Here is a 13,096-nt window from a genome sequence, read left to right as displayed (position 1 = left end):
TTAAATTGTTAATATTGCAGTACCTATTGCGTTGATAATTATTCTACCAGTTATTATAGTCTTATGTTTGTTAATTGTATTAATGATTCCTCGATTGGTGATTCTTATAATTGTTAATATTGGGGGCTCTTACAGCATCTATAACATTAATGACTGCAGCCCTTATTATTAATTAGTTGATTTGCGAAACTCACTGCCACATGATGAGGTCATGGCTGCCAACGTGGAAGTCTTAAAAAAGGGGGTGGAGAAATTCAGGTCTGGGCTATCAAATGGCTACTAATCATGATGGATATCTGCTCCCACTCCAGTACCACAAATAAGATGCCTTTGTAAATCATTCACTGGGGAGCACAGGCTGTTGCAGTCATCCTGTCTGCGGGCTTCCTAGAGACAGCTGGTCGGCCACTGTGGGAGGCAGGATGCTGGAATAGATGGACCACCGGTCTGATCCAGCAGGGCTCTTCTTAATGTTCTTATCAGGGGAAGGCCTCAGCCTCTCTGCCCTGTTGTTGGCCCTCCAGAGGAACTGGTTGGCCACTGTGTGAGGCAGCATGCTGGACTAGGTGGACCCTCCCTGGTCTGATCCAGCAGGGCTCTTTGAGAGCCAGTTTGGTGTGGAGGTTAGGAGCACAGACTCTAATCTGGGAGAACCGGGTTTGATTCCCCACTCCTCCACGTGCAGCTGCTGGTGTGACCTTGGTCAGTCACAAGTTCTCTCAGAGCTGTTCTCTCACAAGCAGTTTCTCTCAGAGCTCTCTCAGCCCCACCTACCTCACAGGGTGTCCGTTGTGGGGAGAGGAATGGAAAGGAGATTGTAAGGCGCCCTGAGACTCCTTCAGGTAGTGAAGCATGAGGTATAAATCCAATCTCCTCCACCTCCTCCTCTTCCTATGTTCATATGATCGATTTCCTACAGGGAGAGCAGGTCGTGGGGTGGACACTGAAACAAAGGGATTTTTGAGCTCACCGTGTCCTCAGGGTGTAAAATACATACGCACGCACACACACACACATTATCCACATGAATGCTTTTATTTGAATTATTTAGAGACATTATAAAAATCAAGCAGAGAAAGGGATTTTAGGAGGTTATAATGTAATGATCCCCCCCCGTTCAGTATCTACCACTGTTCTTATACTGGTTCCATCTACTATCTCCACACACACACACGTGCCACCAGGGCCAGCCCTGGCCACGCGACCCACCTCTAATCGGGTTCCAGCGACTCCCTGCCCACTCGTAGCCCTTTCCAACTCCTCCTCTTTTGGGTAGAGGGAGGACAAAATTGGCCTTGTCCCCATTCAGTCCCTCTGTTCCGTCAAGTTAAGAGAGAGGAGAAAATGATCCGTGGGGGGCAGGAAGCTACGGAAAGGTGGCTGTCACGCCACTTCAGCCCAGAAGAAGACACTCAGGAACTCCGAGGCCTTCGATTCAACACCGACCCTCCCTGTCTCTTTGGGGGTGGGGGGGATCAAAGAACTGACCAGGAAAACTGTGGAAACGAAGTGCTGATAAACGCCCCCTTCCCCGACTCGTCCCGCTTCCTGTTTGGAAGGGCCAGGCCCGCTCAGCTGAGCAGCTCTCGATGACGCCTGGGGTGTGGAGGCGGCGACCGGGCCCGAGGTCTCCCCATTCTCTTCTGGCATAGATGCTGTCGCCACACCAAGCTACGTGAGGATTTTGCCTGGGCCTGAAACGGCTCCTTAGCAGGAGGGGGCCATTTTAAACATGTCAGTGCGACCACCTGTCCGGTGACATAGCAGACACGGAACTGCTCCTCAACCTCGGCCTGGTTTGGATCCCACATTAATTGGCAGGGAAACATGTGAGCATCTAAGCCTCAGAATTGCGGATTGTCAACTCGGAGGGGCGGCGCGTCTTTCGGACCCTCCGTCTTCCCAGAAATATGCACGCTTCCTGCTATGTGCAGGAACAAACACCACGGTACCTTTGAACAAAGAAAGCAAAAACTGCCACCAATGATATAGATATAGATATATACACATACTTAGCGGTAGTAACCCCCCAGTTTAGAGAACCCTATTCTTCTGCAGAAAATGGTTTCCCGTATTTCAACCTCTTACAGCCGGCTTATTTGCAGTGTGGGAAGGAAATCCGCTTGCCCAAGGCAGGTTCCCTGACCCCCCAACCCAATTAGTTGGGGATCGTTCTTGACATAGTAATGGGTGGCAGTTAATCCCCCGTTCCGCACTCTCATAACTCTGCCTGGTTTCCTCCGGCTGAGAACAGTCACTGTCATACTGGGAGGGAGTGCTTGAGTGAAAGAGACAGTCACGGGTGGGGGGAATGGAGGAAAGGAAGAGCTGCCACCAGGCACTGGAAGTCAAGTATGAGCAGGAACGGGCAATTTAGCCCCTCTGGAAAGAGCGCTGCTTCAACACGGGGAGAAGCAAAATACAGCCTGTGACTGGAAGTGGTTTCCACGGCGGCCGATTTGGTATTGCCTGATGTTGGAATGTGAACTGGGGCATCGGGGGGACGGACAGTGGTCTTGGGCTCAGTGGAAGCAGCGTGGTTGTTGGTGCTGGACTCGTGGCTGCTGGTGGTTGTCGACTTTTTGGCACGGCAAGAGCCCCGGAATTGTCAGGGCGCCAATTCGTTGAGGTCAAACGATGGGACGGTCGATTGTGCTGCAGTCGTGTTTGGTATCTCCGGGCCGAGGAGTCGCCCCTCAGACCGCTACGGGCAGGCTGATGCCAAACTTCTCCCGGTGAGCGTGGCTCTTGGCGTCGAGGAGAGTCTGACAAAAAGCCAAACAGAAAAAGCACACGGGCGTCAACTCAGATACTCAGCAGTTACACTTAACTCTATGGAACAGAAGAACCAAGGTGGGTAGCTAACGCAGCATAGGTGGAAACCACCCCAAAAAACAACATACTGTACAAATAAAGCATTAGACAACAAATTGTGTCCTTAAAATGCATTCGTCTTTTCTTTTACAGTCCTTTTTCACAGAAGTCATTAACCGTTCCCGTTTTGTCTCTAAACAGAGTCACAAAATGAAGTGCCTACGGATCGCCTAGGTTGCCGTCCGTTTCTTTTGACTTCTTCAGGCCACTATCTCAATGGTGGAGCTGTGAATACATATTGATGCTTACAGACAAATTCCGTGCTGTATACAATAAATCATGCAAAAGCCTTCTGAATCTGGCTGGCCAAATACTCTCTGCAAATCTATTTATTTTCTTCAAAATTATCATCTTGGAATGAACCATGGTTATTACAATGAGGAACAACACAAACCTGAATGGAAGTGAATAATTTTTCATTTTACTGAATGCTATTAAGAATATTATTAAGAACTTACCTCTCAATACCACTTAAGTGTTTATATTTATAGGAGCAAGCCATATTTATACATAATATAATATCATGCTCTATTATGTTTATATAGTATATTTAAGTGTTTATATTAGGAGCAAGCCAGTGGTATCGAAGGCTTTTGAATCTGTTTAGAGGAGGAGAAGGAGAAGACGGAGGAGGAGGAGAAAAAGAAGAAGAGGAGGAGGAGGAGGAGATTGGATTTATATCCTGCCCTTCACTCAGAGTCTCAGAGCGGTTACAGACTCCTTTCCCTTCCCCTCCCCACAACAGACACCCTGTGAGGTAGGTGGGGCTGAGAGAGATCTGAGAGAACTGCTCTTTCAAGAACAGCTCTGACAGAACTATGGCTTGCCCAAGGTCATCCAGCCAGGTGCAAGTGGAGGAGTGGGGAATCAAACCCGGTTCTCCCAGATTAGAGTCCACACACTTAACCACTCCACCAAACTGGTTTTCTGTATTTCAACCTGTTACAGGTTAAGGACTGGCTTGCTCCCAAAATAAACACTGAATTGCAACAACAGGCTGATAACTTTGAAGAAAATAGGAATACTCCTGAGGAAGATTTTGACGAAATGAGCCTACACCCGGGTGTTCATAGCAACATCATGAGGATGGGTAACATGACGATGGGGGACTTTTCTTTGTAATATTGTAAGGATGTATTTCTCTGTAATGTGACAAAAGATTGATATGACTATTGTCAAAAGTGTTACTAAACGTGTTTGCCAGTATATCACCGTGTTTGTTTGCTTGTCTTTCCGGTCAGAAAACGTCTGCCAGTCACAGGAGGAGGGGCTGGGATTTGTGGCAGAGCTCTGAGCCTTGCATATCGCAGAACACGGCAGGTGCTTCTGAATAGGTGCAAACAGCCTCTCTGCGCCTTGCCAAGATGAAGGAACGAGGCTTCCAAAGTAAGGGACTTGGAGACAGGCACTCAACTGATACTTGCCCCAGCGTGGCATTACACAGTATGGATCAGCTGAGCAGAAAACCCTTGGAAGGAAGCAGGGGGGAAAAGGGACGGCCAGTTATACGACTCACCGGGTGGTGGATGTAGGCTTGGCACCCGTAGCACCAGACGGAGAGGTCCTCAAAGCTGAGCACCAGCGGATGCCCCGATTCTGAGTTGTGGGCCACCATGTGCTGATTAATGTAGCGGCTGCAGCACACCTGAGCAGAAGGGAAAAACAAGGCAGTCTTCAAAGCTGACGCAGGCGGCCCAGGACAGGAAAAATCAGCCTTGGGAATGAGGCCATGCTCATCCGGAGATGTTCAGCTCGCAGACCCAGAACACCCTTCTCAGAAGCCCATGCCCCTTGTCTTGTGGCATGCTTCATCACCATGCAGGTCCGTACCTACGGTGGGGCTTTTGGGGGGCTCTGTCCCCTTTCTTAAAGGCACAGCCCCACAAAAAAATTCTCCCGTGAATGCTTCTTCCAGTCATTTTAAAACATTTTTTAAAAAGGCATGCGCTCCTTTAAGCAGACTGGGGTGCTGTGGTTGACTAATTTCTGCACTGAGCCAAGGGGGTTGGAGTAGGTGACCTCTAGGATCCCTTCTAACTCTGTGTCAAGAAACTGGTCTCCTTGAAGAGAGTTTTTCTGCCTAAGTGTTGGCTTTCTTTTAAAAAAAAATTATTGTTTTTCAATGTCTATGGGATTGGGGAAAGGAATAACTAAACCCTAACTCTTCTTCTACAGGATATAGGGTAGGGATCACATTTCCCTAGGTGTGTAAAAAAGGGTTACGAGAACTTAAGCACTGAGGCAACCCTTCCTGCCCTCCCTCCTCGCGATCTGCCTAAGTTCACAGAATCAGCATTGCTGTCAGATGGGGGAGGGTGTTCTTTCTACCCCTGTAACATTTCCTTTCGTGAGACGGATGGCTTTTCCTTCTTCCTCGGTGGCTCGTCATTTTTGTGGTTAGCAAGGCAAGGAACATTCTCACACACACCCCCAAGATATAATTGGCCAGCAGCCTTGTTGTCACATTAACATTCCTCACACATGAACACACATGAAGCCGCCTTACACTGAGTCAGACCCCTGGTCCATCGAAGTCAGAATTGTCCCCTGAGATTGGCAGCAGCTCTCAGGCAGAGACTCTAGGGATGCGATACTCATCTCCGTTTCCAAGCCAAAGAGCCAGCGCTGTCCGAAGACATCTCTGTGGTCATGTGGCTGGCATGACTAGACACCAAGGCGCACGGAACGCTGTTACCCTCCCACCGAAGCGATACCACTTTATCTACTTGCAATTTCTTGCTTTCGAACTGCTGGGTTGGCAGGAGCCGGAGACGGGAGCTTGCTCCGTCACGCGGCACTTGGGTCTTGAACTGCCGAACTACCGACACTTCCGGTCTGCAACTCAGCGTCTTAACCGCTTGAACCACTTGGCTGCCTTACCTTATAACAAATCAGACAGACCCAGTTCTCGGCCTGGCTGCCGCACGCCACACAGGGCTCCAGCACGTTCAGGCCAGCGGGAGGCACAGGGAGCACAGCGTCGAGGTGGGGGCACCACGGGAGGGGAGTCACGGCATAGAACAGCCCCTGCAAAAAACAAACAAACCAAGAAGATGGCGTAGCTTAGACTGGAGCAACTCCGGATAGGATTGTGAAGGGGAATTCCAGAGCCCAGGAGTTTGTCCTGGGACTCTGAACCACACCAAGGTACGGCTGGGCTGGAAGGAGGCCGGCGAGGGGCCGAAGCCTTTCCAAGGGAGAGAGAGAGGAGACAGCTGGGCCACACTAAAACCGTTTATTGAACTTCACCCAAACTTCGGAAAAATGCAAAGAAAATCCTTAATGCAAGCAATACTAAAGAAAACTCAGTGCCTAAAGAGTGCACTCAGGCCCATAGCTACGGTGGGGCTTTTGGGGGTTCCGATGCCTTTCTTAAAGGCACAGCCCACAAGCGTTTCTCCGGTGAATGCTTTTTTTCGATCATTTAAAAACATTTTTTTAAAGGCGTGTGCTCCTATAAGCAGAGTGGGGTGTTGCAGTTCCCACACAGAGTCAAGGGGGTTGGAGTAGGTGACCTCTAGGATCCCTTCTAACTCTGTGTCCAGAAACTGGTCTCCTTTAAGAGAGTTTTTCTGCCCAAGTGTGAGCTTTTTTACTATAGAAGTCATCACCCCCACCTATCGGCTTGTTCTCAGAATGGTTGCTCAGGCTGGCAGGAGTGATTAACTTGCAGCAGCTGAGGACTGTCATCTCAAGTGGCTGACAGCTTGCAATGCAGAGATCTATCCTTTTAACACCTTTCTATGGGCTCAATGGCTCTTCTTTCTGTACTGAGAACTTCAGCCCCACCAGAAAAATAATTTGCCCCCACAAAATCCTGGCAATGGGCCTGACTTATAGAGGCATATTCCTGTCTGTCAGCCAGATTCACACCGAAATCTCAGGAGTCTTTGGCTGGCAGCTCAGAGTCACAATAATGCAAGTAATATATACCCTTCTGCGGTCCGTAGAACCAACGTAGAACGTCAATTTAGAAATGTGACGAACTTGACAAAAGCCAGCCCCTCTTAGGATGGTAATATGAACTTTGCCCAAACTGGGTATATTATCTGAGGGGTCAGGAGGCTCTATAAAGATGGATGGGGCTAAGGAGCCATATACCAATAACTATATCTCTTGACTCTCGCCTGGTACACGCTTTGGCTCCAAGAATGTCAACTATGCTCTGAGATGAACTGCATCTTCAGGGTAACACTTGACTGAAATAATATAGCCCTGGCCAGGCTGCAAAGCCCTGTGGGATATGAGACTGAACCAAAGAATAGATGTTAAAGCCAATTCAAGATGCTGCTCAGAAAGGCCTAGTCTCCTTCAGGGCATAAATTCCGCCCCACCGCCTTTCATTAATTGCAGGAAATTCTCCAGCCTTCCCCCACTTACCCCATCCGATGGATCTTCGCCAAGCAGCTCACAGGAGGGAGAACAACCCCCTGCTGCTTCGTCGAGCAGAATGACCTCAATTGACATGGAGGATGAATCTGGCCGGCTTGCCTGGCAGAAGGGAAGGAGGAGAGACTTTTAAAGCTTAATATCGCAGTCTGGAAAAAAAATCTGTTCCCGACCCTTTCTTTTCCACCCAGCCTGAAGAAGAGCCCCGGGGAGCTTGGAAGCTCACACCGCACTTCTTGTTAATTTGGTTGGTCCAAGCAAAAGAGGGGTGACATGATTGAGGTTTACAAGATTATGCACGGGATAGAGCAGGTAGAGAAAGAGGTACTTTTCTCCCTTTCTCACAATACAAGAACTCGTGGGCACTCCATGAAATTGCTGAGCGGTCGGGTTAGAACGGATAAAAGGAAGTACTTCTTCACCCAGAGAGTGATTAACACATGGAATTCACTGCCACAGGAGGTGGCCCATGGGCAGCTTCAAGAGGGAACTGGATAAACATACGGAGAAGAGGTCCGTCCATGGCTATTAGCCACACAGTATAGATAGGAACTCTCAGGCTGGGGCAAGTGATGCGCTGTATTCTTGGTGCTTGGGGGGGTGGGGCAACAGTGGGAGGGCTTCTAGTGCCCTGGCTCTACTGCTGGACCTCCTGATGGCACCTGGTATTTTTGGCCACTGTGTGACAGAGTGTTGGACTAGATGAGCCATTGGCCTGATCCAACCATTGGCTTCTCTTATGTTCTTATATTAACACCCATTCCATTTGCTTTTAAACTTAGGGTGCGCCACCCACCACCTCTGCCCAATTATCAGAGTTCCGTGAAACCCTGTGGTGAGGCCAGGAATGGTGGGGGTGGAGGAAAGCGCCCTCAAGTTGCAGCTGACTTACAGTGACCCATAGGATTTTCAAGGCAAGAGATGTTCAGAGGTGGCTTCTGCCATGGCCTGCCTCTGCGTAGTGACCCTGGACTTCCTCAGTGGTCTCCCATCCAAGTACAAATCAAGGCCAACCCTGCCGAGCTTCTGAGATCAGAGAAGATCAGGCTAGCCTGGGCCATCCAGGTCAAGGCAAGAGATGCTCACTGCCTGCCTCTGCGTAGCAACCCTGGACTTCCTCAGTGGTCTATTAATCAGGGTAGCCTGCGCCACCTGTATCAGGGCAATAATATTTACAAATCCACATTTTTCAGAACTAGGAAGCCTCCCCCTTCTAAAGGTGTGGGCAGTCGCTAAGAAAGAGGAGGGGAGGTGCAAACCCATTTTGATATGGGTAAAAAGCTATTTCATTGTGGTCAGTGGTGGGACACCAGGCTGCCCCCCCCCCCCCAGTTGCGCCCATCTCCCTGCCTCCTAATCCAGATGAGAAGTTTTGGCTTAAAAGCAGCCCCAAATGCGTTAACCGACCGAGATCCCAACTTTGGCTGGTGTCGCCAGCAGTGTTCCCTCTCAGCTGAGTGAGTGTGAGCTAGCTCACAGTTTTTTAGCCTCCAGCTCACATATTTTAGTCTCAGCTCAGGAAGGAGGGCTCCAGAGCAAACTGATTTATGCAGTAGCCAAATCGTTCGCTCGCCACTTTAATGCCAGGAACTCGCAAAGTAGAATTCTTGCTCACAAGACTCCACAGCTGAGAGGGAACATTGGTCTCCAGCATTTTCTTGTTTGTGTGCGCGTGCATGGGCGTGTGTTTTTAAAAAAGGAAGAAGACTGAGTACGGGGAACTGAAAACGGAGAGACAAGAGTGAAAACTGAAAGAAGATCTTGCACCACAGGTGGCGATGGTTCCCGGACTCTGTTCTGGGGAAGCTGGCATCTCCTCGATGAGAAGACCAGCAGTGGAGGCCACGCTTGTCTGGACGTCAGTTGGCTTACCGTGATTCTCCCTACAGCAGCAGGCGGGGTGGCCGCGTTGGTCTGAAGCAGTAGGGCAAAGTTAGAGCCCAGGGGCAGCTTTAAGACCGACCACGTTTTATTCAAGGTACGGGCTTCCGTGTGCATGCACACGGAAGCCCCTACCTTGAATAAAACTTGGTTAGTCTTAAAGCTGCCCCTGGACCCTGACCTACAGCAGCAGTTCACAAATCATAGGCCGGGATCCAAAAGCAGATGGCAGATCTCTCGCAGGTTGGGTTACAGGGCCAGGAGGGAGGAGGAGTGCGAGCCAGGAAGCAGTGATGACTCTGGGGTGAGGTTTCGGCACTTCCTGTCAGGCAGGGGGAAAGCGGCATGGAGTTAGTTTTGCAAGCGGGCCCCCCAAAAGGTGGGGCCCGCTTCGAAACGCTGGAGGACCAGGATCCTGCAGCTTACAGGAGGAAGGGTGGGTGTGCTCAAGGAGAACTCTCAGACAGAAAGGAGGAGGGGCTTGGATTTGTGCCCCGCCCTCCACTACCCGAAGGCGTCTCAGAGCGGCTGACAAACTCCTTCCCCTCCCCACAGCAGACACCCCGTGAGGTAGGTGGGGCTGAGAGAGCTCTTGACAGAAACGGCTCATGAGAGAACAGCTCTGAAAGAACTTATGACTGACCCAAGGTCACACCAGCAGCTGCATGTGGGAAAGTGGGGAATCAAACCCAGTTCCTCCCAGAGTAGAGTCCGCGCTCCTAACCACGACAGCAAACTGGCGTGGACGGTGCCCTGCGTGAACTGCGTGCGCCCTTAATACATCCCAGAATCCCTTCCAGTCTGCAGAGGTTGTATGGCAAACAAACTGACGTGGGAAGTGTTCCCTGAACGTAAAGATTCAGGAAAATTGCTGATCCGGAGGACCGCATAGCACCTACCTTTGTCTCTTTGGCAGGTGTCTCCACTTCACCAGAGGAACTCCCTGTCGATGAACTTCCTCTCTGGCTACCCTTTGCTGGCTCTGCCCCTTCAGAAGAGGCTGCTGATGGGCTTCCTGACTGGCCGGTCCCTTCAGGAGAGCTGGTCGACATGCTTTCTGACTGGCTGTCCCCTGCCAGCTCTACTCCTCCGGGAGAGACCCGGCCCTTCCGTCTAGCCCCGCCTTCAGGGCTGGAGTCGGGGGAGTGGGGACCGGGAGCTGTCTCGCCCGCCTCTGCAGGGTTATCATCTTCCAGGTGGAGGGAGCTTAAAGCTACGATCGCATCGTCCACTGCCTCCAGGGGCTCAGCCGCCGGGCTTGCGAGCTGCTCAGGGGTGCCCTCCGTAGGGGTGTATCCCGGAATGGGGGTTCCCTTCCCAGCCCGGGTCCTGGGCCGTTCCGGCACAAAGACAGGCACTGAGGGGAGGAAAGCAAAGTTTATCATTAGTATTATAGTTTCAAATGAGACGCCGACTCTCACTGGAAGAAGACCTCTGTTCCTTCAGTTGCAGAATGGTCACCATGGACAAAATAGCTGATCATATTTCAACCACTGAATCTACTTCAGGTAACTCTAATTTATTAGACAAATGGCTTCCCTTTATGGATTACTCAGCACAGCATCATTCTTTCAAATATCATAAGACAAACGAACGGTATAATGAGATTTTGGCTTATCTTTTAATGGATTTAAAAATATTTGTTGGCAATTATAAAACTGCTGCTTGTTACTTACTAGTTCTCCTATATTTATAATTTTTTAGGAATATATTTTTAAACATTCAACTATATACAGCGCTGGTTCCCAAAGTGGGCAGTACTGCCCCCTGGGGGGCGCTGGAACGATCCAGGTGGGCGGCAGGTGCTTTGGGCGCAAGTTTGTCACTGCATCTTTTTGTCCACTTCTTGAAGGCAGATTTCTGGGGGGGGCGGTTGAGTAATTTCATTTCTGAAAAGGTGGCGGGACGCCAAATAAGTCTGGGAACCTCTGATGGACAGTTTGACATAATTCACAAATGTTGATGAATAATAACTGCTGTTATTTATAATTACTTTCTTATAATAAAAGTTATTTTTTTTAAAACGGGATGCCTAAACAGCAGGCATGTCCATGGAACCAGAGGGGGTGCGTTTCGGCTAATCGAAGGACATTAAGAGCTCTCCGGCTAGGTCAGACCCAGGTCCACACACCCGGTCTCCTCTTTCCAACACTGGGCCAGTCCGTTTCATGTGGCGCATTTCCCTCCCACCGTTCCTCCAAAGGAGCTCAAGGCGACACACCCAATTCTCCCCTGCTCTGCTGTATCTTCACAACACTCCTGGAAGATAGGCTAAGAGGAGAGAGCAGAGTTCCCAAGTTCCAGGTGGTGGCTGGAGATCTCCTGCTATTACATCTGATTTTCCAGGCCACAGAGATCAGTTCGCCTGGAGAAAATGGTGGGCTCTGTGGCATTAGACCCCACTGAAGTCCAGTGTCCCTCCCCTGCCCAAACCACACCCTCTCTCAGGCCCCACCCACCCCAAATCTCCAGGTATTTCCCAACTCAGAGCCGGCAACCCTTGGGGGGGTGGAGAGACAGAGACAGAGTCAGAGAGAGAGAGAGACAGAGAGAAAAGGAACAACTAGTTCAAGGTCACAGCTTGGGTCTTCCAGCTCCTAGTCCTTAACCACTAAACCACACTGGCTCTGCAGAGCGGGACATGAAGTTAACAACTCCAACTGCACCCCGATTTGCCTCCCAGAAATCCATATTCTGGGACCTTCACAACTGCCTGGTATGTCCCTCAAACAGCATTATGCTCTAGCAGGGGCCCTTTTGTAGAAAAAGAGGTGCAGGAGCTTATTAGCATAATATTAGCATAACTTATTTGCATATGCCACACCCCCTGACACCGGGAGTGTGTCAGAAGGCTACAGCCACCGCTCAGGCTCCACTGGACTGTTTTGGATTGCCAGCTATTCGGGGGGGGGGGGGGGCCTTAGCATAACTCATTTGCATATGCCACACCCCCTGACATCACCGGGAGTGTGTCAGAAGGCAACAACCACCGCTCAGGCTCCACTGCACTGTTTTGGATTGCTAGCTATTGGGGGGAGGGGGAACGTGCAGATATGCCCTCACATAGATCTGTGCAGACAGAAAGAGAGAGAGAGAGAGAGAGAGAAAGAGGGAGGGTAAGAGGGAAAGAAAGAGGGAGAGACGGAAAGAAGGAGGGAAAGAAGGAGGGAAAGAAAGACAAAAAAGGAGGAAAAGAATGAAAAAGGAGGAAAGAAATAGAAGGAAAGAAGGAGGGAAAGAATGAAAAAAGAGGGAGAGAAGGAGCAGGGGGTGGGGCTTGTTGCATGTGCCCGCCCCCTGGGCTCTTTATTTCTGGAGCTCCGCACCTGTGTGCTCCTGCAGGAAATGACCCCTGCTAGTGATCAAAACCTGCTGGCGGTCCCCTGGCCCAAAGAGCATGCCGCTGTCCTCAACCAGAGCCAGGGACTTTTTGGGCCCGGCTCCAGTCTGGAGGAACAGTCTCCCGGGAGAGATCAGGGCCCTGCGGGGCTTGTTACAGTCCTGTAAAACAGAGCTGTTCTGCCTGGCCGATGGTTGAGGGTGGCGAAGGGCTCCCTTCTGGAGGGCTCCATCTATGACTGGCCTCCCCCCTCCCCTCCCCTCCCCTCCTCATCAGACCGTTATATCGCCCTTCACAGGAACGCCATCTTTTAGCTGTATGGATTTTATGGACTTCCATGATATTTGTTGTAATCACTGTCATTTCTAGTGTATTTATAGCATTTTAATGCTTTTAGAACCTTGTATGTTCACCGAACAAGAAGGGAGCCCTCACTGGAGAAGACCCTGATGCTGGGAAAGACTGAAGGTCAAAGAAGAAGGGGGGTCGCGAAGAGTCGGACTTGACTGTGTGACTGAACAACAACAACAATCAAAACGTTTCCCCAACTGAGGTTTCCCTGCTCTGAGCTGGTTCCGGGAGAGGGGGGTTATAAATAGACTAAAATAATGG

At 50.2% G+C, this 13,096-nt stretch overlaps 1 protein-coding gene across 1 annotated transcript in view; it reads right to left on the bottom strand.

Moving 5' to 3' along the window:
* Positions 1-1,086: 1,086 nt before the first annotated feature.
* The window catches only part of LOC107106391 (histone deacetylase 6-like), a 22,448-nt gene continuing 10,438 nt past the window's right edge, over positions 1,087-13,096 (bottom strand). Inside the window, exons 6-10 of the mRNA XM_015406526.1 lie at positions 10,044-10,501; positions 7,255-7,365; positions 5,755-5,901; positions 4,391-4,519; positions 1,087-2,765 (exon numbers count right to left, since the gene is read on the bottom strand). Coding sequence (XP_015262012.1) covers positions 2,697-2,765; positions 4,391-4,519; positions 5,755-5,901; positions 7,255-7,365; positions 10,044-10,501 — 914 coding nt within the window. The 3' untranslated portion in view covers positions 1,087-2,696. The remainder of the gene's footprint in view (positions 2,766-4,390; positions 4,520-5,754; positions 5,902-7,254; positions 7,366-10,043; positions 10,502-13,096) is intronic.

The sequence above is a fragment of the Gekko japonicus genome, unplaced genomic scaffold (genome assembly GCF_001447785.1).
Source record: "Gekko japonicus isolate JY-2015 unplaced genomic scaffold, Gekko_japonicus_V1.1 scaffold6611, whole genome shotgun sequence".
NCBI classification, from domain to species: domain Eukaryota; kingdom Metazoa; phylum Chordata; class Lepidosauria; order Squamata; family Gekkonidae; genus Gekko; species Gekko japonicus.
This window is presented reverse-complemented; position numbering and strand designations above follow the sequence as displayed.